The sequence below is a fragment of the Tyto alba genome, unplaced genomic scaffold (genome assembly GCF_018691265.1).
Source record: "Tyto alba isolate M040663 unplaced genomic scaffold, T.alba_DEE_v4.0 Super-Scaffold_42, whole genome shotgun sequence".
NCBI lineage: Eukaryota > Metazoa > Chordata > Aves > Strigiformes > Tytonidae > Tyto > Tyto alba.
In genome coordinates, this window is record NW_024881318.1 from 5,472,701 (window position 1) to 5,494,878 (window position 22,178).

At 42.2% G+C, this 22,178-nt stretch overlaps 2 protein-coding genes across 5 annotated transcripts in view; both read right to left on the bottom strand.

The window, feature by feature from the left end:
- Positions 1–395: 395 nt before the first annotated feature.
- Positions 396–5,914, bottom strand: ELAC1 (elaC ribonuclease Z 1). Of its 4 annotated transcripts, XM_042804923.1 has the most exons (6): positions 5,892–5,914; positions 5,559–5,702; positions 4,922–5,034; positions 3,938–4,116; positions 2,094–2,561; positions 396–1,472 (listed from the first exon to the last, which is right to left on the bottom strand). In XM_042804923.1, the coding sequence occupies exons 4-6, from the start codon at positions 4,092–4,094 to the stop codon at positions 1,009–1,011; spliced, it is 1,089 nt and encodes a 362-aa protein (XP_042660857.1). In that variant the 5' UTR covers positions 4,095–4,116; positions 4,922–5,034; positions 5,559–5,702; positions 5,892–5,914; the 3' UTR covers positions 396–1,008. The 4 variants fall into 4 exon arrangements, with proteins under 4 accessions (XP_042660857.1, XP_042660856.1, XP_032867109.2 ...); XM_042804922.1 differs by lacking the exon at positions 5,892–5,914 and having other exon boundaries at positions 5,559–5,796; XM_033011218.2 differs by lacking the exons at positions 5,559–5,702; positions 5,892–5,914 and adding an exon at positions 5,398–5,497.
- A 135-nt stretch (positions 5,915–6,049) lies between these two features.
- The window catches only part of ME2 (malic enzyme 2), a 36,642-nt gene continuing 20,513 nt past the window's right edge, over positions 6,050–22,178 (bottom strand). The window contains exons 6-16 of the mRNA XM_033011183.2: positions 21,303–21,464; positions 20,671–20,774; positions 20,218–20,327; positions 20,012–20,109; positions 18,848–18,961; positions 18,641–18,755; positions 16,727–16,869; positions 13,277–13,379; positions 12,582–12,652; positions 11,746–11,844; positions 6,050–11,366 (exon numbers count right to left, since the gene is read on the bottom strand). Coding sequence (XP_032867074.1) covers positions 11,217–11,366; positions 11,746–11,844; positions 12,582–12,652; positions 13,277–13,379; positions 16,727–16,869; positions 18,641–18,755; positions 18,848–18,961; positions 20,012–20,109; positions 20,218–20,327; positions 20,671–20,774; positions 21,303–21,464 — 1,269 coding nt within the window. The 3' untranslated portion in view covers positions 6,050–11,216. The remainder of the gene's footprint in view (positions 11,367–11,745; positions 11,845–12,581; positions 12,653–13,276; positions 13,380–16,726; positions 16,870–18,640; positions 18,756–18,847; positions 18,962–20,011; positions 20,110–20,217; positions 20,328–20,670; positions 20,775–21,302; positions 21,465–22,178) is intronic.

Consider the following 22,178-nt stretch of genomic DNA (forward strand, 5'->3'; position numbering starts at 1 on the left):
TTTCAAGAATCCATGCTAAGGGATGACCAGAAAATTGACCAGAAAATTTGGGAAGCTCCAACTTCTAGTCTGTTTTGAGGTGGAACGAAGAGGAGATAAAGTCAGTCCACATGTCCCTTAATGGAAAGAATAAAGTCGTTGCAGAAACAGACTGAGCTATACAGAGGTGAAATTCCTCCTGTAATAGTATCTCTACAAACACAAATACGCTTTTATCAGTCTAATTTCGCTTTGAAAATGCACTTGGAGGAACACTTTAGGACAGACTACTTGTCATCTGCCTATAGACTTCCTGAGCTTACTTCCAAAACTTTGCTGATTCAAGGAACAGGTATGCAAACTTAGGGCTCACACATGAGAGCTTTAAACGAATCAAATTGTTAAGAGTCATTCACTTTTGACAGGAAGCCTAAACTGTATTTATTTATGAGAAAACTTCACATGCAAAGGGAGAACTATAAGAGCTCAACTTCAGCATAGCAACAGCCCCAGTTACAAACACTTGGCAGAGCTATAAATACTTTATTAGTTTCAGTGTAATAGTCCTCTCGCATAGAAACTGGATAACAGTTACAAAAGACTGTATACAAGTTCGAAGCAGATGTTGCTCAAAAGCTTCTAACAGGCAAGATATCTTAAATTCTGGTGCAGAGCACAAACATTCCCAAGGGCTGTATTAAACCAAACGATCCAGTGCCCTGCTTCAGGAATCCGTGGTCCAGGGAAAACCCCTGGGCTGTGGGGGCTTGTGCCAGTCTACACATTCGGTTTCTGGGGAGGGTCAATGTCCAAAACCACCTCTTACTAATTTATTCCAAGTTGCAGATGTCGGGAGTATCCTTTTTTCTTGCTTTACAAAAGCAATGCTAACTGTACCTGGTACTCTCTCCAGCTTGCAATGGAGCGGAGAACTAATCTGGATACCAGAATCCCTACCATTATTTTTAAGGGCTATCCAACACCATCCTACTTTATGTCTTCATACAGAGCTTGCTAACACTACTATTTTTACTTTTTCATTGGAATTTCTATTGTCATAAAATCCTCAGCTAGTGTTACTTCTTGACCATCCAACACTGACTCTGCCTGTCTCTTCAGTTCAGTGATGTCCATGTCTCCCTCACCTCTCTGAGAAGCTGGTTTATACCGCTGACTGAAGTGAGTCAAAACCAGTTTCTTAACTTTACATAATTTTGCAAAATCTGCTGCCATTTTTGGAGTGCTATGACCATGCTCTCTGGCCTTTTCCTCTTGGGTGTCATCCAGCGTGGCTTCATGTATCAGTACATCTGCTTCACAGCAAAGCTTCACAGCTGCATCTCCGACCACCCCTGAACAATCTCCCAAAATGCAAATTTTTCTTCCAGGAATAGGATCTTCTAAGACATCAGAAGGAGAAATCTTTACTCCATTTTCTAGAACAACTGCAGTTCCATTCTTCAGTTTCCCATATAGAGGACCTGGTTGAACTCCTGGTAAATAAAGACAAAAGAGCCTATAAGTATTATGAGGAGTGTCAGCTTTAAAAAAAAAAAAAAGAAAAATAAATCACTTGAGATACGCTATATATAGAGCTGTCTCACTGAAAAAATACAACCTCAAAATAAAGAGTAATTGATATTTCACATACTTGATACAAATAAAGAGCTTGTAACATTAGCAGAAACTGTGTTCAATGAAAAACTATATTCTTCATATTAAAGTCAATAAGTCACGCAAACACACTGGCCATACATTTCCCGGAAAGCCATGTTGCGCCTTTTCAACTTCAACATCTGAACTTGTTTCCTCTTTCCAGTATGAGAGTGGTCTGCAAAATTAATTGGCACTAGTGTTACACACCAATTCAGACTGCTGCATTGGCTTGAGGTGTTAAAATGTCTTTAATAGAAAGTGGAAAATTGAATTAAAATGGATTATGGAGAGATACAGCAGCTCTACTTTGCTAGAACCCCTAGAAAGGCAATCATAAAAGGATTTCAGCTGCCTGCAAATCCAATTTTGTTACATTTGCTGAAAATCAGGGTTGCCACTCATCTTGAACACATGCATTTAGGCATTTAAAAAGAGGGAAGATAAGTCAAAGTCGTTACCAAGGTCTTTCAGCTTCTGTACATTGAGTTTACCGGTCCGGGGCTTCTCTTCCACCACAAAGCCAAAGGAAGGAATGCTGTGAAATAGGCGAAATGCTTTCAGAACCAGCTGCTCATCCTCTACCAGCAAGTAAGAGTTTTCTACTGGATCCAGGTGGAGTATTCTCCCTTGTGCTCCCTGGGGAGATACCTCACCTCTGTCCAAGTGAGAAAACTCCTTAAATTCTTCTGCGGGGCACTGGTCCCGTGTAGGTACCAGTTCATGAACAGTGTAGGGAAAGAGAAGTTTTGAATGGGAGAGCTCCATACTCCTCCATATGAAGTTTCGCAGTCCTAATGGTCCATAAATATCAACAGGTGGTTTGTTTGGGTCAGGGCTACTTTGGAGGCTAAGTGTACACAGCAGGCCAGGAAGTCCAAAAAAGTGGTCGCCGTGAAGATGAGTTATGAAGATCTTGGTAATTCTGCCTATCAATGAGAACAACAGGGAACGAAAAACAAACCAGAAAAAGACAGGAAAATAAATGAACATCGTAACAACTCAGAGATAATCACTTTTTGGCATGAAGTAGGAAATAAGGAAGGAGGGAAACTGAAGTAAAACCAGTGTTTAAGAAATAAATCCCAAACACAAAGTATGTTTTTTCCACAGTAGCAGTAGGTTTCCACACAAGGTTTATTTTGGCTCGATTTGTGAAGAAAAAACTGCCGAGACAGAAGCTTTAGTTGCTTCTAAGCAAAACGTGCTACAAGCATGGAACAGGATCGACTGGTGACATCTGCCATATTAAAATGCAAAGTGCTAGAAAGTGGTTGCACTTTCATGCATTACGTGAAAACTGTAGACTCATGAGAAAGGGGAATTTGTATCGTTCCTAGTTTTGAATTTAGCACATGAAATGATCATAATTAAAAAAAGAAAAAGCATCCAGGTTTGATTTCAAAGTTCTTTAAAAAGCAAGAACCCCATGGTTTCTGATTAGTTTGTTTTGAACAGATGAAAAATTGCACTTAAAGATTTGGGCTTTGTTTCGTGTCTGAGTTTGTCTCACTTCAGCTCTCATGCACTGGCCCTGCCCTTGCTAGATGAAAAAAGCTCAAAATCTTCTCTTACTACAGACATGTGTACTTTAATAAGGCTGCCTCAGACTCTTCTGCTAGCTGAGCTCCCAGTTCCTCAGGATAAGGCATTTTCTGCAGCATGTGATAGGAAAGATAGATTCTCTTTGTTCTAAGAACAATTTAGTAAAAATCAGTAAATTTAGTAAAAATTAGTATATTCACTTAGTCATTAAATCACCTGATAGCTTCAGATTTTGGGGGAGCAGGAGGTTGGTTTTCTGTTTATAATTGATAATTTCATCTTTATAACTTGAGAGCCTGAAGTGGCTCTTGCCACTGTATACTGCAAACTCACAGTGACTGAAGTAAAGTCTGGTTTCTACTTTATTTGCCAAAATGTAAAAGTTATCATGAGTACATGCAGTTTTACTTGAAAACAAAAGCACGATATTCATTGACAGGAAGACTCCCAGCAGGTATTGCCTATAGCTGTCTTCAGATAAATACAAACTGTGCCCGCTTAAAGCTGGTCTCTGGTCCACGTTTGAAATTGCAAAGCCCAAGAAATAAATTGAGGAGAGTTTGGTTCTCGAACGCAATCCTTCACCAAAGGTCAATCAAGGATTACTGCACAGCAGGTTCAGCAGCTGCCACCCATACACAGATGCTCATGCATGTTTAGCGTGTATTCAAATACAACGAGCACGAGGACAAAGTACTTTGTTTAGATCTCATGAAACCTTTCCCCCTCCCTCCTCACAGTGCCTTTCAACAGCACAGACCTGCTTTGAGATGGCTCTTCATGAATTGTGTTTGAGTTCCCTCTCCGCAGTCGAAGAGCCAGCACGCTCCTTCCCTGCGAAGCACTAACGCCGATGCTCCTCTCGTTGGAGAGGGATACGCTGAGCCTGTGCCAAGGAAAGTTACATCCATCGACATTTTGGATGTGTTGGTATGCCACCTGGAGAGAGATTTGGAGCCACTCAACATACGTATTTATGCTGGGAAAGAAACATTTTCGGTTTAAATGAAGGCATCCTCTGTACTTTAGGGTGAGGATCAAACTCCCCTTCCCTTAAAATATAAAATCTCCCTGGAGTGGGATATGACTTTCAGACAACACAGTATTTACAAGCAGCAGATTTCCTGTTTATGTCAGTGCAAGGTTGTAAACACGCAGCCCAAACATAAGACACAACCTTTGCTTGTTACCTAAAGACATAGCCCTACCCAGCTGAAAATGCTCTAATCTCTAAAGCCACATATTCTTTCCTCTTCGCTTTACTTAAACGTTCCTTATTTATTTATTTATTTTAAATCTTCCTGCATGTGCTTTCATCTAAAAGCCTCTTCAGAATGGCATACACCAGGGACTGATGACATTTAAACGCCGTTCCTGGACGTCAGGAGCGGGCAGCCTGGCACCGCAGCGGGGACAGATTCGGTCCCCTCCACTGCACCCCAGAGATTGCCAGAGGCAGGAGCGACCCGATTTACTTCACCTTCTCATCGGCACCCTTGGAAACTCATCGGTGTTAAAAATGAAACGCCACCAGGCCTCGACGTAGCCTGAAGGTTGCGTGACGGATCACGGGGCGCCTGTTGTGGCAGAAGGATCTACACAACCAGGTTCCATACCCCAGTTGTTTATGTACCCGCTGTGTTACCCTGACAAGGACCGTGGCAGGTTTTCAGGGGCAGGACAATTTTCTGAAAGCCGCCTTGGGAGCAGAACATCCATGCGTGTGGCTCTGATGCCGTTTTACCTTACAGGGCGTGCCTTCTCCAGCCTCAGCCTTCCCGGACGTGGTTCCTACCCCGTCTTCAGGTGTATTTCCACCTCACTTTAAACTTCATGTGGCTCAACAGCTCCAGGCACCTTTCAAGAACAAAAGTCACCATCTCTCAGGTTTAAGCTGCTTTTAGAGGAGCCGCCCACAACTTCCTGCAGCCTCCTCCGCTGCCGTACCCACAGGCACACCCGGGCGCCTGTCGTTCCCTGACCTAGGAGCTCTGTGTGTGTGTGGTGGGTGGTGTTGGGGGGCGGGGGGCAGGATGAAATGCCCATCGCACCCTCAAAAGGCGAGGAACAAAAACGTTTATCTTCCTTCCCCCCCCCCCCCCCCCCCCCCGCCTCGGCCTGCGACAGCAGATCAACAAACCTCCCAGCCCAGCCGGCCTCGGGCCTTCCACCCGGAGTTTGTGTCCGTGGGCTGCGACCAGCCCTAAAGCGGAGATTTACCGAGGGTCCAACCCCGCCGCTATCCATACACCGCCTCGCCGACCTCCCGCGCTCCCCGCCGGGCGGAGGCGGGTGGGGGGACGGCGGCTTCTCCCCCTCAGGGAAGGCGGGGATCGCAGCGGCCCGGCCCGCGCTCCCCGCGCTCCCCAGGCCCGGCTTACCTCCCCCCGCCGCGGGCCGCCGCAGAGGCCGCGGGCCGGGCCCCGCTCCGCCGGGCAGGCCCCGCCGGGCAGGCCCCGCCGTGCTCCGTGTTCTGTGGAAACACCGAAGTCACACACACACACGGCCCCGCCGTGCTCCGTGTTCTGTGGAAACACCGAAGTCACACACACACACACGGCCCCGCCGTGCTCCGTGTTCTGTGGAAACAGCGAAGTCACACACACACACACACCCACACCCCCCTCCTCCTCCCAGTCCCTTCACCAAGAGCCGCCTTAAACGTGCTGCCAGGCAGCCAGCCGCTCTGGGAAAGCCAACTGTGGGATAAAAACCTTTTAATCGCTTCACCCCCAGCCTAAGCACCCGCTTGTGTTTGCTGATCGTTGGCAAGGGACAAGAGGAAAGAAGGGTGAATTCGGTTTAGGCAACTGTGTGGCAGTTCCCCCTCGGTCAGGTGTCACTGTTTCGGAATAAACAAAATCGAATGTAATTTAGGCAAAGGGAATGCATTTTACTAAGAAAATAGAAGACCAGAACACACATTTCAATAGAGTTACAACATTGTAAAGGAGGGAAAAACCCCAACCAGTTCACATTTAAATACAATTTTAGTTTCAGCTGAGCAGTGACCCTCCCAGGTAAAGTCAACCCCAGACAGATCAGGCTAGAACTGTTCTCACAAGCACTCCAGTAGACGTATGTTTATTTGCGTAAGGTAGATTTGTTTAGGATAGAAATAAATGTAAATTATTTTGACATTTTATTTCTTGACAAACTGGCCATCTTATTACGTTTGCGTAGTCCTAGGGGTATTTTTATTTCCATTTTCATTACACAGGAACTACCTAGAGGATAAGTCAAAGGTACTCGGAGAGTTCAGTTCAATCCAGCGCCAGCTCGGTGTTTGGGGAATGCAAACGCACACCGCAGGGGTCCCGCACCCCGAGCAAAACAAGAGAGCTTTTTACACGAGCTGTAGCCATGGTCCACTGTGCCACCAGGAACAGGATTCCCCACGCACGATGTAGCTGTTCACACATCTCCCTCCGGAGCCGGCACCAGTAAGCTGCATCCTCAGCGAGTGCTGCAATTCGGGGAGGGACGGTAGCAAGCAGAGGTCTGAAGCGTGCTGGATTTCCCTCGCGGTTCACCCAAAACATCTGCAGGCTTTCAGATACCATGGTGATGTGTATTTCAGGAGTGGGTAGGTAGGTCAAGGTAGATTCGTCCAGAATTAGATGTCCCTTCACCAGCAGCAGCTGAATTACATTGCTCAAATTCAGCTGTCAAGTGGGTGCAATTAGAGCTTTGCTCTAGATTTTATCCTTGCTCCAGCGTTCAATGTAACAACAGTTCCTGCTTATTACATACAGCTGTTATGAAACGGGACAGCAGTACATGTCACCTTAAAGACAGTCCAAAATTAACAGTGGTTTTCTTAAACTCGGGAATAGTGCTTACAGCTGAGACAGAACTGGAGTCCAAACTGTCCTGTTCTTACAGTCCGACCCGAAAGTCTCGTAGATACTTTTATCTGAATGACAGAGGTGCTCAAATCTGCACCTCTGACATCAAGAAGACCCGGAGCAAATGAAAGACAACAACTTGGATTCACTTAGGCCCAGAGTCAGCTGAACTAAAATTCACAGTTGTAGCTGTATAATAGTGATCCCCACTCTCCTACAGGAATAGTCAGCAAATAGGGCTGCTAATGAAAAACTAAAAGGCGTATCATTGATCTTTGCAATTACTACCAGAGGAGTGTGACAAAGGGTTACTTTACCCCCTCCCACAAAACAGCGTGCTGGAAACAACAGTACAGAGAAGACATGCACCTACCACTGGAAATCTGTTAAAACACCATCTGCATGTAAAGTGTTGCTTTGTTTTAAGCTTGGAAAACAAACACAACATCATGAAACGTCACTGTTCACAAACATAACCAAGAACTTATGCAAGGAGTCACATTCGGTTTTTAAAATCTATCAGACACAACATTTTAATAGTCTTCCTCTACACATCAATTGTTGGCATGTGGGCATAGGCTTCAGGAATAGACAAACCTTTGCAAAATCTTTGAACAAGAACATCCGTATTTAATAAAAAAAGGCTGTGCTCCCTTAGCTACCCTCTCGTCTCCCCTAGCCATTTCCATACATTGCTGCCAAGAGGCTCAGCCCTGCTCCTGTTGATTTTAAGGAAGCAAGTCTTAGACCAGTCCTGGAAAAGACTGAGCTACTGACCTCAGTGGGAGTTTCCTCTCAGAAGCGTTCTGTACATCCAGAATAGCATCCTCACAAAAGAGACATGAAAGACAGAATTCCATACCATTCGGAGGACAAAAGTCACCAGGGCTGCGTGAAGAGCTAGAACACTAGTCATCCTTTAGGTGATATATGATTTTAAAGAATGGTGTAAGCTTAACTTATGCTATGCAGCGTTACAAAATGCATCCTGGTGACAACCTTTTCCCTAAGAGAATTTTCTGTATAGATTAAGATCAGTAAATGCTTTTGAATAAGCCAGCAAATAGAAAAAATCAGGTTAATATGAAAAAGGATACTGTGGTTCCTTACTAAGTGGCAAGATTAACAGTTATAATTAATTAAAAGATTAATTAGATCTGAAGAATATGCAAAACTGAAGATGAATCTATATATTTAAAAAAAAATCTGAAAAAGATGAAAGGGAGAACTTAAAACTTTGTGAGTTGACATGTTAACTGTTGCTAATGGAAAACAATGGCTATACATTAAAGGTAAAATTCTACCACGTCTATATTGCAAGCTGTAGATGATCCATGGAACCTGATTAAACAATGTCCACAGGTGTGTATGCATAGGTGAATTCTTGCAGGTAGAACTTAGCTACCATGACTGGGACAGGTTAGAGACACAGTCAGGCCTTCTCTACGCTACAGCTCCGACCCGTCTGCAGCCCTGTCAGGGCAGGGCTGTACGGGAACTGCAGCCTCCCAGTCAGTTAAAGACGGCTTTTTCTTCACCTGTGCAGCGGGATTTCAAGAAAAATTGTGCATGACCATTTGTACTTGGGAAAATCTCACCGCTGGCCAGTTTCGAACAATCCCTCTCGGCATCTGCCTAAGGACAGCGGGGAGCCTGTGCCGGGAAGGGAAACGCCTGCACCTCACGGAACAGGCACCTTCCCTCGCCCTGTGCTTCTGGCGCGGGAGCTCCCCTTGGGAACCAAAATCACTCTTACCCAAAGCAAAATTATTTTCCCAAGCGCCAGGTTTTCCTGAGTACTATCAATGCCCATGGATTATGGACCGTGACTGGACTCCTTACCTGAAAAAAAATAATCAGACTGAACAGACGAATGTAGATCTTTATTTTGTAAGGCAGAGTTGTATTTATGGACTGATTGCCCTGCCTTTGTGATCACTCTAAGCTGGGACACAAGATCAGTGCATGGGGTATTTTTGTTACTTGTCTGCCTAATTAGTATGTTGGCAGCAGTGAGGAAGTGTGCGTTCCCAATATACTTGAATCCAATGATGCAGAACTCCACTGACACACTGCAACAGGGTTCAGCTAGAGTTGAATTTTCAGAAGGTAAAAATAATGTGTACACTAAATAAATAATTTTTCAGTAAGATCACAAATTTAAATACAATAAAAACCAGGTATAGCAAAAATATATGAAAAAAGCATTCTTTTTAAAAACACCATATGTGTGTGTTGGTCTTTTGTGTACATATACTTACATATACAAGTTGCAAACCATGTACATCACCCAGTTCGGCAATGTAGCATTTTGAGCCCCAACAGACAGCACTTTACCACAGTTTGAATACACAGTCTTTTCCCCACATCACTGTTTTCTGTGTTTATATAGTCAGTCTTCTCTCCCCACTTAGGTAAAGCCTTCCCAAACTTTACTGTTCTTTTTACCTAATACATGAACACAATTTTAAATTCAGAGACTAGGCAGTGAGTGACAGAGACCATGTCTAGTGGGGTACAGAGACTATTTTCCTTCTTCTATTTTGTGCTATTCTGTGGAGACTGCATTTTCCAATATAAATGAGGATATGAGAGGAGTGCTTGCCATGGGTAAAACCTGAGCAAGCTTTACTTCATCTCTTTAAAATCTGGCTTCAAGTTTGCCAGTATAGCCCTTTTACATCTATCTATTTATTTATTTATGTCCTCTTTTGCCTTGATGCAGCAAACTATGGAAAAGCACATTATCTTTATTTCTGTTCCTGACATACCACTGTTCTTGTTACAAAGACTAGATTTAGAGAAGCCACAGACCGTAACTATCTCTGCGCATCCCCGCCTGCTAACACAGAGTAATGGAGGGCAGTCAAACCTGACACTAACAAAATGTAAAGGAATGCACATTGTAGTGTCTGTATCAAATGTGCAGTACTATTCATTGCAAGGAAAAATTCAACTTACAATTTTCGTTTTCACACAGAAACCCTCACAAATTAAACCTGTAAACGGAATGAGGAAGATGAAGTGATCAACTCAGAGCTTCTAAGCATTACATCTTTCGAGTCCTGAATTCAAAGTGAAGTGAATATACTGGACTGAGAGCACAAGAAATAGTCAAACTTGTGTAAATGTGTGTGTCAATAGCTGCCTGTAACACTTTCTGTTTCAGCTTCATCAGCTGCCTGTGGGGGGGTTTGTTCAAGTGAGTCCACTTGGGAGTTTTTGAGTCAGTGATGTCATAAAAACATCACTCAAGTCTTTCTGTGAGAACAAGGGCATGCAAGGGAGAAAACAACCTAGCTTAGAAGAAACAGAACCTTGAAAAAATTAAAAAATTTAACAAAAAATCCTTTGGTACACCACCTTGGAGTCCACTGCAGAAAATCACCTTGTAAAATCTCTAAAAGATTTCTGTGAATTACTTCAGATCCTATCTTTATATGATAGAATTTACTATGCAACAGTGTAGCTTTGTTTTTAAAAGCTGTTAAGTGATTAATATTATTTTCAGGCTTTCCAAGGATAACTAACTCATTCACATTTTTCCTGATAGCACATTTCACACAACAATACAAGCACTGCTGTAGATGGGCACACCACGCTGCTCCTCAAAGCACATTCAAAGAAACAGAGCAGCCAATGCCACAAGGAAGTCTGGACACGGGCATCTTTAAACATCAGACAAAACAGAAAGCCCATTAGGCTGTTAAATTTGTCTCAAGCTGTCCTTTTTTTTTGACAAATGCTCTCTGGTGATGTCACAGATAATGCGGTGTGACAACACTGGGACAATTAGAAGACGGATTATTAAAAGCAGAAATAAATCATACAGGAAATCAGCAGTGATGAGAGAGCTATAGTTCATCATCAAATGCACATCGCTAAAACATCATTAATGGAATTCTTTAGTATGGTGCTGGCTCTAAGATAGAAATGCAATGTCATTATTTAAATTAATTTTGGAGAGCTCTCTCATTCCTGCCATGGATGCCATCATCCATACAATTTATCAGGTACTTGGAAGAGTGTGGAGAAATCTGTGTCAAGTGGAAAACAGGGTAGATGGGAAAAAAGACAACAAAATGAGTGAAAATAAATTACAAGACTCAAAGATCGTGATTTAAATAGGTCTGAAAAAGGGATCCCTGCAGAGTAGAAGATACTGCCTGAGGAGTGCGATCTTCTGATACATCAGTGAACCTTAGATTCAGGCCAGTCATACACATCTGGCATGAAGGATTCGTATTCGTAGGTCCAAACCTTCGATCGAATGTAACGGTTCTTGTCTGCAGGTTCAGGGTAATGGAAAGCCATGTTGTTTGCATACAAAAATTCCATAACCTGAAAAGTTAAATCACCATGCAGTTTGTGCCTTTTACTACACTCACGTAACATCCAAGTTCCCACTGCAATATGTTTAGGACTCACACACTGGATAAAGACAAACACCAAAGTCTTTTTACAATTCCTGAATGCCTTACCAGGGATCTGCAAACTTAATTTCAGAAATCAAAGGAGCATAATTTTGGCCCATCATCACTGCCAAACTGAAGCATCCCACAAATGCAAGATTTTTATAAGTGTCTCTTATTAAAGGCAGAAAGAACTGGGTATTTTGTGTCCAAGCACCTGGTGCTTAAGGGTCATACTGTGCAATTCAGCAGGTTAATATACACATAAAGCATTCCTAGTACAGTCCACTCTTATGCTTCATACTCACCTTGACAGCAATATAAATTGAAACTTCCCTGATATTAGACAGCGGAGGATAAAGTCTTCCTTGTGCAAGCTCTTCATCGGTCAACTGTTCTGTCAATGCCTGAGTTAGAAAAACAAATAAATTCTATTTACTGCATCCCAAATGGGATCAATAACATGCTAAAACACCCGAGAGAAAAAGGTTGCAGTGTTCTTACTACTACAGTGCTTCCAAGGCACTAGAAAAAGGCAGTCAAAAATCTCAAAATTCTTGAAAATCAACTCTCCAGTCTGTACCCATAGCAGAAAATACTACTTGTAAGCATTTAGAAAAGTAAGATCCTATTTTTTTTGGAGGCTGAGCTACCCATAACCATGGAAGCTATAAGAGCACAATGTGCCTGCAGGACTGCCCATGTGTTTGGCCAGTTGATTCACTGGCTACTCCGCTGTGGTAGGTGCTCCTGCTCCAGAGCAGAAAGGCAGGAGAGGACGGGAGCCAGGGGGCCACGCACACCCCTGACTGCACACCAGCTGTGGAACCCAGAGCAGGGCGAGGAGGAGGAGGCAGGCCTTCTGCCAGGCCTGTGAAGCAAGTTACACAGGGGCAGATTTCCTGTCTGGGTGTTTGGGTTCTGGAAGAAAAATTTAAAATTGCGATGGAAGTTGATACTCTTCACAATTTTGTTTGATCAAAATCCGTTTTGTTTTGTTTTGTTTTGTTTTTCCACTGGGGAGGGATAAAACCAATACAAATCAAACAGGTAACCATAGAGTTTCAGAGAGATTTGAGAAATTGCCCATCATGTCATCCACCATCGTGTCAGAAGCCACAGCCTACTCTGCTTCCACACTTACCTTAGCAGCCTCTAGGAAAACCTTATCACTAATATGTCGAACACTGCTGAGGATCACAGCGAGAGCCACGCCTACAATAAAATTATTGCCAATTAGGGCCACATCATTTTAAAATATGCAGCCTGCTGCTGAGAAGCTGCAAGTCATCTAGAGTGTTATTTTTAAAAATCTTCCCATAGCTTTCTACACACATTTGCAAAACTATTACCATGTGTGCTAGTCATTTACCATAATAGGTGGCTTTTGACAAGGGGTTGGAGCTGAGCAGCTCAGGAGGAAAGGGAGAGAAAGGGGAAAGCAGAGAAATACCCCTAGTACTTCTCTGTACCCTCACTTGTGCAGGCATAACTTCAAGAAGAGCATATTGACACTTATTTTCTCCCTCCCCCCGAAAATAAGCAGAAGAACCCATAATGCAGCAGCTTTCAAGGCCTTGACTAACACCCTTTTGTTTTCTTAGAAACATCCCGTTGGGTGAGCCAGCTGCGTGCACATCGCATGTGGCTGCACATGTCTAACATCCATACTTAACTGATTTTCTTTCATTCATTCTTTTGATCGAGTTCTCAGCTTTAAATGCTGATAACACCTCCTCATGCTGCTTCACTACCTGTGCCTACTGTAGCAAGGGAACCCAAGAAGAGGTGCTAATAGCCTAGTCTTAAAGATTACAAGACGACAATTTTATTTATTACCTGGAAAAATATAAGCATTGTTCCCCTGGCCTGGTTTGAAGGTTCTTCCATCTTTCAGAGTCACCAGCTCGAAGGGACTGCCACTGGCAAACAAGCAACGGCCCTGTTAAACAGAGGAATAATCAGCCAGGCAGCTTCTAAGGAGCCAACAGTATGGAGCAATACAGTCATGATGAAATACAGGGACACCAGAGTCCTATGGCTCCCAGTCAGCTCTATGACTGCGTCAGGAAGGTACTCGAGCACACAGCCAAATGCAAAAAGGCAAATGGCCCTACTGATTGCAACTGGATTCTAGCACATACTTAAATCCCTTGCTGACTCAATTTCTACAATCCCCAAATGAAAACAACCAAACCCACCCTTTCCAGTAGGGCCTGGAAGAGATACAAGAATCAGCAAGCATCTGCATGCTTCTGCGAACATCTGGAAAGCAGGAGGCAAGCGTACACATTGAATTGTGCAGCTTTCTAAGGAATGGAAGCAATCTGGTTTATCATTCATTGTTCCTTAAGACAGCAGTGACTTAGAGGAACTACTCACACACAAAATAAAGTAACTGTGCATTAACCATTATTATAACCATAACCATATATCAGGAATCATGGCCACAAGCCAGGACCCACCACCACAGGGACTGTGCAGAGACAGCTGAATAATGTCCACTTCCAAAAGGAGACTGAAATAGCAGTACAGTAACAAAAAGTCACTTGATTACTGATGGGTGGGAGGGTGAAGGGAGGGACTGTATCATACTTTATTGCTGAGAGCCCCGAGAGGAGTGAATAACGCAGTTTGCTTATCCTTCCTTTGAAAAGGATTTTAATCAGCATGAAATATTAACACAAATCCAGAGTTTGGAGTGTGAAATGTCCCTTTCTTCAAGCAGTAAAACCCCTGTAAGCAAAAGTCTTTACTTTCTTTTGAGTGACAGGTTTAATAACATAACATTAAAATATCTAAGACTCCCCAGGACCACTACATTTGAGAACAAATCACTAAAGAAGCTAAAGACTTGGGAACTATGTTTGAATGTTGGGGCTTAGCCAAAACAATAGCCTTTTTGAATAAGGAGCAAAATATATGGATGCATTTGAGAACAGGACCAAAAGGCAATGAAAACTAAAACACAACAAAAGCCCACACAATACACAGTGGCAGAGCATTGTAGGGCTTTTACAGGTGCCATCTAGTGGAAAAACAATAAGGAATAAATGGTTAGTGATGATATCTTTGTTTCCTTACTGATTTCCTAGTTTAGCCTAAATTTTCACACCAGGCAGGATTAGGCTATTTCCAAGGCCAGGAGACACACAGGGTCGATATTGCTGATCCCGAATTGCCTGACAAACTTTGAAGTAAAGTCAGAGAGCATTTGCTAAGTAATTACTCTATCTTGAAGGTTAAAATATCATACACTTTGAAGGGCGAACTATGGGTAAACGGAGTACATTTCAGAGAACTATAGAGCATTATGAAAATGAACTTGAGATATGGAGAAAAGTTTAAAGAACTAGAAACACTACAAAGTTTATTAATAAGAAACAAAATTATACCCATTCGTTTACTGACCAGTAATATTTAATTGTACAAATAACTCATGTCTATAAATAATAACTTACAGCAAACCTTGAATAAAGGGCATATGGAACCAATAAAGGAAAAAACCCAAAGATCTTCTCTTCATCTGGCACAAACTTTTTAAGGAGCGCTATGCTCACACAGCTACTTCACCAAGGACATTACCACACCTGAATCTAACCAGTGCTGTCTTGCTTCTGTGTCTGACAGTGACAACCACCCTGAGGTCCAACTCCTTGGGACTCAACACACAGTCTCAGGGAACAAGTCAGCCTCTTCCCTTAAAACCTCTATTGGTCTGTTGATACTCTATAAAAAATGCAAGCAAAAATTGGGCTGATTCTCACGCTAATCGTACTGCTGGCCTCCTTCAGCCATCAGAGATGCCGCTAACTTTCACATTTATTTATGCCAGCTAAAGGCTTGGCTGTATAACTAACTCCTGTTTATTTTCTATCCAAGATACTGGAATTTAGTTTTATATACTGAAACACTACCCAACTCACTATTCTGGCTAATGCAAGATATCTGAGAGATATTAAACCATCTTCATTTAAAAGCATTCTCATTTACTATTAATAGCTAAGGTCTAGATTTTGTCCAGAGTCTGTTATTCTTGCCTAGGGCTCTCTCTGGACCTGCAAATCTCTGCAGCGAGAGCTCTCTCCAAGCTGGCAGGCCCTGTAACATGGAAGAGAATGTGTGTGTCAACTGGAGGCAATACCCTTCCCAGTGTGCAGCTATCACTGCTGAGGATGTAATGCTGGGAACTGAGTCGCACTAGCAGTGGAAGGACAGAGTTCATAGTTCTGCATCAAGAAACAAGGAAAGATCTCCACCCACTCATTTTCACATGAGTCACTTGATTTGGGACTGTATGGAAAAAAAAAAAAAAAAAAAAAAAGAAAAGAAAAAAAGAGGTCTTTCATGCGCCCCACCCCAAGTCCGCAGGCAGGCCCTGTGGACAGGGGAGAGATCACAGCGACCTGGAGTCTGCAATGTAAAGGAAAGGCATTACCAGCCAGTTCAAAGTGTTCACTGTGTCTGCCTGATGCTCCCTTGATCCCACCTCCTTCCCCTCAGGCTCTCCTCAAAGATGATTAGTTTTTATACAAAAACTTGTGCAGAAGGATAAAAGACTTGCTTAATTAAAGGCAAAATCAAGGTCTGGATGTACTGGTGAGTGTTATTAAAAAAAACACCTGAAAACCCCAACCTCCAACCCCCTGAAAGCACCCCACAGTGTAATGGGTTTGAGGTAACGGTGCAGAACAAGGTGTGTTTATTCTCAGTTCAGTCATTTCAACATCTGTTAGTGCCAGTGTACCAGACACAAGAAGTTGTGAGAGGGCAACAGGAGGACAGAGGGCCACCACTGACCCCTGCGCTGGAAGCACAGGTCCTCTTGGGTCACTGTTAATAATACAAATTCTGACCTGCAGACACGAGAAAATGACTCAGTGTAAAGCAGAAATCTTGGATGGGTGCAAGGACATTACCCACTTTAACTCAGCCATTACATTTTAAAGGCTGCACCTAGTCTCTATTATGATGTTAACCTAAGATGTCTCTTTAAAACCCAAAATAATTAAAAACCGTGGTGGGAAACAGTTAATTGACCAAAGCTATTATTTTAAAAAGCAGTAACAAGATTTAGGCTATTTTAAGCTTTGCAAAATGTCATTATTTAAAAATCAAGACTCTTTTTCAAATCACCTCCATTTACTTTTGCCAGAAGATAAAAAAAATCTGTATTATTATGTCAGTAAATCCAAGTAATAATAAAATAATTTGAGTTCTTGCATCCTCATACTCAGTAAACAGTTCTGTCACTAAGTGCCAAGGTCAACATTTCTAAACATTACATACTTCTGTTAACGTATATGCTTCCTCTGCTGTGCATTCAGCTTTTGCTGTAGGATTACTTAGTGCAAATATTATGGGTCGTTCGTTGATAGAGGCCATTGCTCTGATCACATCCTGAGAGAAGAGCCGCCCAGCTCCTGCAACTCCTGAAGTAAATGGAAACACATAAAAATGGAATTAATACTTGTCTGCCTCAGGGCAAATGACAGTGACTGCAGACCAAGTTCGTATCACCCCTGAAGTCTCCCACTCAGAGGAAAGCATTGCAGAATTTTCTAGCAGAAGGAGATGGGAACCAGGCACTGATCTGTTAGTGGCTGCTTAAATTTCCAGTTTTCACTGGAACATCTAATTAATGTGTTCCAAAAAAGCCTAATTTACATGATTCTTTTGTATTGATCTGTGTAAAGAACACTTATCCCTGCTCTGGATATGCAAGTGGGAACTCTTAAGTCCTTCACAGATGATTTATCCTAGCTTGGACATTAACTGTGCAATGCACACTCCCTTGATAGTGGCATTTCTAACCACACCCAAACACATAGGTACATACACATTTGTATGCCAGCTAGAGACTTCAGGGTTTTGGCTAGCCAGCCAAAAAACTTTCCTTTTCCAAATAAATCATGTGCAAAGGAAACCGCAGAGTTGTATCAGGAAATACCTGTAATCCCATCTGAGCTCTGCAGACAGCCACAGTTATAAATCAATACTTAGATATGTCAGTGACCTAACAGGTATTGGTGATGTGTAGTATGAAACAGCTCTTTCAAGCCATGCTGCTGGCAAATTCTGGCCAGAGAAGCTGACTGGGGGAAGGAAGGTTGGAAAAAAAATAATTTACTGAACTTAGGAAACTTCTGTGAAGCAGCAAATGTGGTGTGACTGTAGGCTGCACAAGTGTTTCTCATTGCACCCAAGGACACATAGTGTGTATTATTATACACACAAATGTTTCTCGTCAAATAAGAGGACAGATTGGATGCATCAGCTAGGTCAGCTTGTTCTTCATATTGTCAACAATAATTGGTAAGGAACTTCTAATCAGGAGCTACTGCCCTTGAAGAAAAGAAACATCCTGGAACGTGCAGGCTCGTTAAAAGTTGTTTACTGGGAATCAGTTTAATTAGAGTGTCCTTTGGAGAAACTGTCCTCATTATAATAGTGAAAATCACACCCACTGCTTTGGAGACCCCTGCCCAAATAAAGACCCTCTCCCTTTGAGCTTGCGCAATAATTTAAAAACACTGTGTAACTTTAAATTGACGTTTGAGGGATGGAAATTATAAGTAACTAACCAATGGTCATAATAGTAATTATGTAGTTTGAAGTGTATAAACACGTTGAATTTCCGATGTGTGGTGTGTAGCTTTGTGGAATTACCACCTAGCACCCATTTTGTGCAACTATGGAATAAACTGTTATTCCATTCGGCCCTGTGTGTGAGATTGGCTTTTGCACACTGGGTAGCAAACCCTGTTGAGGGACATGACAGACTGCTCTCTCCCTTGCTGCTGGTGAAGGGAATGTGTCTGGGAAAAAAGTTATATTTTTGTCTTCCTATCTCTTAGTGCCCTTCATTATAGTTTCAGTTCATTGTGGCCATGCAGACCCTGAGAACATGCTCCAAGTTTTCTAAGAAAGGTTCAACACCAGCTGGACAAGGACTAGAGGAAGCAGTTAACAAGGACACAAGATACAGAAGAAGCACCACAGCTGTTGCAATGAAGGATGCACCGAGAGCTAACCTGCAGCTCAGTGTATTTTCAAGCAGAAAAATGACCTCACATTTTCATATTATTTACACCATCAGAAATGCAGATCACTGTCACCAACCTCCTTGGAGCCACATTAGCAAATTAAATGCAGCAAACAATTAAACAATGGAAACATAGAAACAAGAATAACCTTACTTACCAATGATAGCTGAGGGCCGAAGTATGTTCACTGCCTCTACAAATGTCTTTGGTATCTGCTCTGGAGCCTGATGCGTAAATGGCTCTTGATTAGAATCAACCTTTTGTTCTCGACCCTGTAGATAAAGAGTTGATTATTTCTGTGCGGAAGACATGGAAAGCACTGGCCATCTGTACTGTGGTATTTCAAGGCATGGAGCACTCCTACCTGAACCAGTAAACCGTATTTGTCAAACATCCATATTCGCCTACAGGCTTCCTCAGCAGAAACACCGCTTTCCATCATAGCCATAACAATGAGGTTTGCAATTCCCAGGGCAGCCTTGGAGATAAAAGGACTTTAATTTTTAACAGGACACAAAAGAGGTCTGCCATCACAAACACCACCCTGCTTGACAACCCCACAGAAACCATTTTGTACGTCAGCTCTGACACACAAGCAATGTTTGCCTAGATGGGGGGCAGCCTCCTGGGATCAAGAGTGCCATGTCTTCAAGCAAAAGAGAGAGGAAGCTTTTCTGGGTGCTGTGCCCCCATGCCTGTACCAGTTCAGTAGCCACAATACAGCAGCCCAACCACACAAGAAGAACAAGTCAGTGCTGCAGCCTTCCTGTCAAGAAGCTACAGCGTAGTGTTTTGTGCCCAACCGCTTTCTGAACCTCTCCCAGCTCCTGCTGCCTGTGATAAAGGCTTTGCAGACAGAGGGCCAAAAGTAGACGCTGGCAGTGCTTCCCTCCACATCCCTTCTCTTGGCTGCCTGCACATGCTGTTAAGTCTGGCAGGAGAAAGAAGGTAAAGGGAAGTGCAGAGCAGGGCTCAGTGCTCAGGCAACGACACAACACTGGCCAGTTACTGCAACTAGGACCTTCCCCCGCTGGAGAAATTTTCAGCTAATTCAGTTATTTTGTCAGTACCACAGAAGCAATTTTGCTGATACACCAAGAAACTTGGTGCTGGTCCTGACACTGCTGTCCTTGTAAACAACTCATGTCTGCTGCAAACAGCCACTGATTTAACATGCTAAGAAAACCACTGTGTACTTCTCTACAATCTATAAAAATTAACAAGATATTCTTACCCCATTTCTTACTAAATCATAATTTTACGGTAAACTCCCTTTCAACTACACACAAGACCCTAATGCTTTTTTCAGGTCCATGTAAGAAAGTGAAAAACTTGAGTCCTTGCAGACGTTAAACACCTTTCAAATAGTCATCTTTAAGCAGGTAGTCCTTTCTGTTAATGTGTTTCAGCTGGCCTTATATAAAAAGTTCTGCAATGGAATTCAGAGAATGTGTATCTCCACAAGTCCTACAGAATCAGAAAACTCAGTTAAATGTCTTGTTGCCTTAGAGCCCTTAAGAGAACTCACCTCTCCTGCTCCAAGGAACAGCACCATCTGCTCTGCAAGTGGTCTGCCGGTGGCTTTCTGTGCTGCCAGCAGTCCTGCCAAGGCCACTGAAGCTGTCCCTGTAAAAGCAGTACAAATCTAAGGTGATTTGAAAGATCTATGTGGCAGATTATGGGTTTAGGCAAAGTTTCTGCGTATACATTAAGGAACATAAACAAAGAGTATACCTTGAATATCATCATTGAAGGTACAATATTTCTCTCTGTATTTTCTTAAAAAACGAAAAGCATTGTGGTTTCCAAAGTCTTCAAATTGGATAAGTGTGTTCTGGCCATACCTACAGAACAGAGCAAATATTCCTATCACTAGACACATAAATAAATACAATCTTTTTAAAACAAATCCCGCACGTAATCAATTATCTTTGGGAAGGGCATGTCCTCAGGCCTTTCACTGTTTAAAACAGTTCCATCTCCGTCCTGTGTTTATTTAACAGATAACTACAAGCAGCATGTTGCAGGTGACAGAGAAGATCACTACAGAGCCAGAAATACAGCAATGTCTCTTAACTTCTAGTCCTATCCTTATTCTTTAAATGACTATTTCAAGGACAGTGTGTTACAGTGGTTTTTTGCCAGCAGTTTTAGCCATACTTCCGTAGAGAATATTCAGTGTCATACCTGTCTGTAATGGCTTCCATAAATTCATCAATTAGGTCATCATAGACCTGTGAGCGATCCCTTTTTTGGTATAGGCCCATATAAAATGGATCTTTTAAGAGTGTCTGAAAAATAATAAATCAGAGACAGCAGCAGGATGAATCACTTCCTCAATACACACTTTCCAGAGTTCACAGTAACACACTTCACACCAAAGATACTGCATTTATATAGTCACTGTAACTGTCTCCAGTCTATATCAATGTTCAGTAATTTCAGCTGGCACTTGAGGTTGCTGATGGCTGCTTTTAAAATGGAACAAATCAATACTGTGAACAATAAACTGCTTTAATAAATCTGATTCACATTTCCAGCTTCTTAAAGTCAGGTCAACCTGACTGTCTATTTTACAGTGTTCCAGCATTCAGATTACTTCCAGATGCACCATTTCACTGACAATTTAACTGGCGTTTTTCCATCGCTCATATGTGACTGTATAGTGAATTCCAAATCATTTATCCTTACATAAAATATTTGGTCTTATCTTAAATCTAAGAGCTCAAACAAAAATCTTCTTTCATAATGCTAAGTACTCTTACATAAATACTTTTCATAGGGATAACTTCTGGCAGGCAAAGTTCAGTCAAACTCACTGTATTATCAGTTCCAACGTCGATGCACACAGGCAAGCATTTATCTGGATGGATTCCTGCACAGGCTGTATACAAACACAGTTTTCCTACTGGAATTCCCATCCCATACACACCTAGGTCTCCAAGACCCAATATTCTTTCTCCATCAGTGACGACAACAGCCTGAAAATAAAAGCAGGTGAAATTATATATGATCACTGAAATTTATAAAGTTTAGAGTAATGCCAGTTGTGTTTTTTTCCAGGCAAAAATTCAGTATGTTTGCACAGTCAAACAAAGAATAGATTTCAAGGAATATTCTACTTGAAGCAATAATGCTTAATGTTAGAATCTGCTGTGTTCCTTCTTTGTGGAGATCCACTGCCCAAATCCTTGAAAGCTATGTGGGAAGGATCCAAGCTGTCGTGTGGAACTGCAGCTTGTAACTTGGATTTGTGATTTCCACTTGTAAATCCAGACATCAAAAGCTGACCCAACTGGGTCATACAGGATTTAATGGCAAAATCTGGGCCTCTCAACTACCACTTCTATGTCTTAATCTGAGGACAAGATCACCTCTCCTACTGATACATAACACAGCAAAACACAGAGGTGCATCCCCCAACACGTCCCCAAAAGATGGAATAATGAAGTAAAATAAAAAGGTTGGCAAGTCTAATTCTCATTATCACTGTTTACTCAAACCATAAACCTCATATTTAGGATAAAACACTGCTCTTCAAGATATGCATTATCTTTATTAGCTGTATTTTGCCACCATCATCAAATAGCCATAGATGTATTATTTAATATTTACATTTCCATCAAATACTAACAAATCTTAAGAAGCTCAACTGTGATTAAATAACAACTAGAAAAAAAATTATACAGTGGTAG

Coding starts and splice junctions, on each gene's coding strand:
- ELAC1 (XM_042804923.1), bottom strand. CDS start 4,094: ATGTCGATGGATGTAACTTTCCTTGGCACAGGCTCAGCGTATCCCTCT. Junction 2,562..3,937: donor GAAGAGCCATCTCAAAGCAG/GTCTGTGCTGTT, acceptor TCTCATTGATAG/GCAGAATTACCAAGATCTTC. Junction 1,473..2,093: donor ACAGAAGCTGAAAGACCTTG/GTAACGACTTTG, acceptor TTTATTTACCAG/GAGTTCAACCAGGTCCTCTA.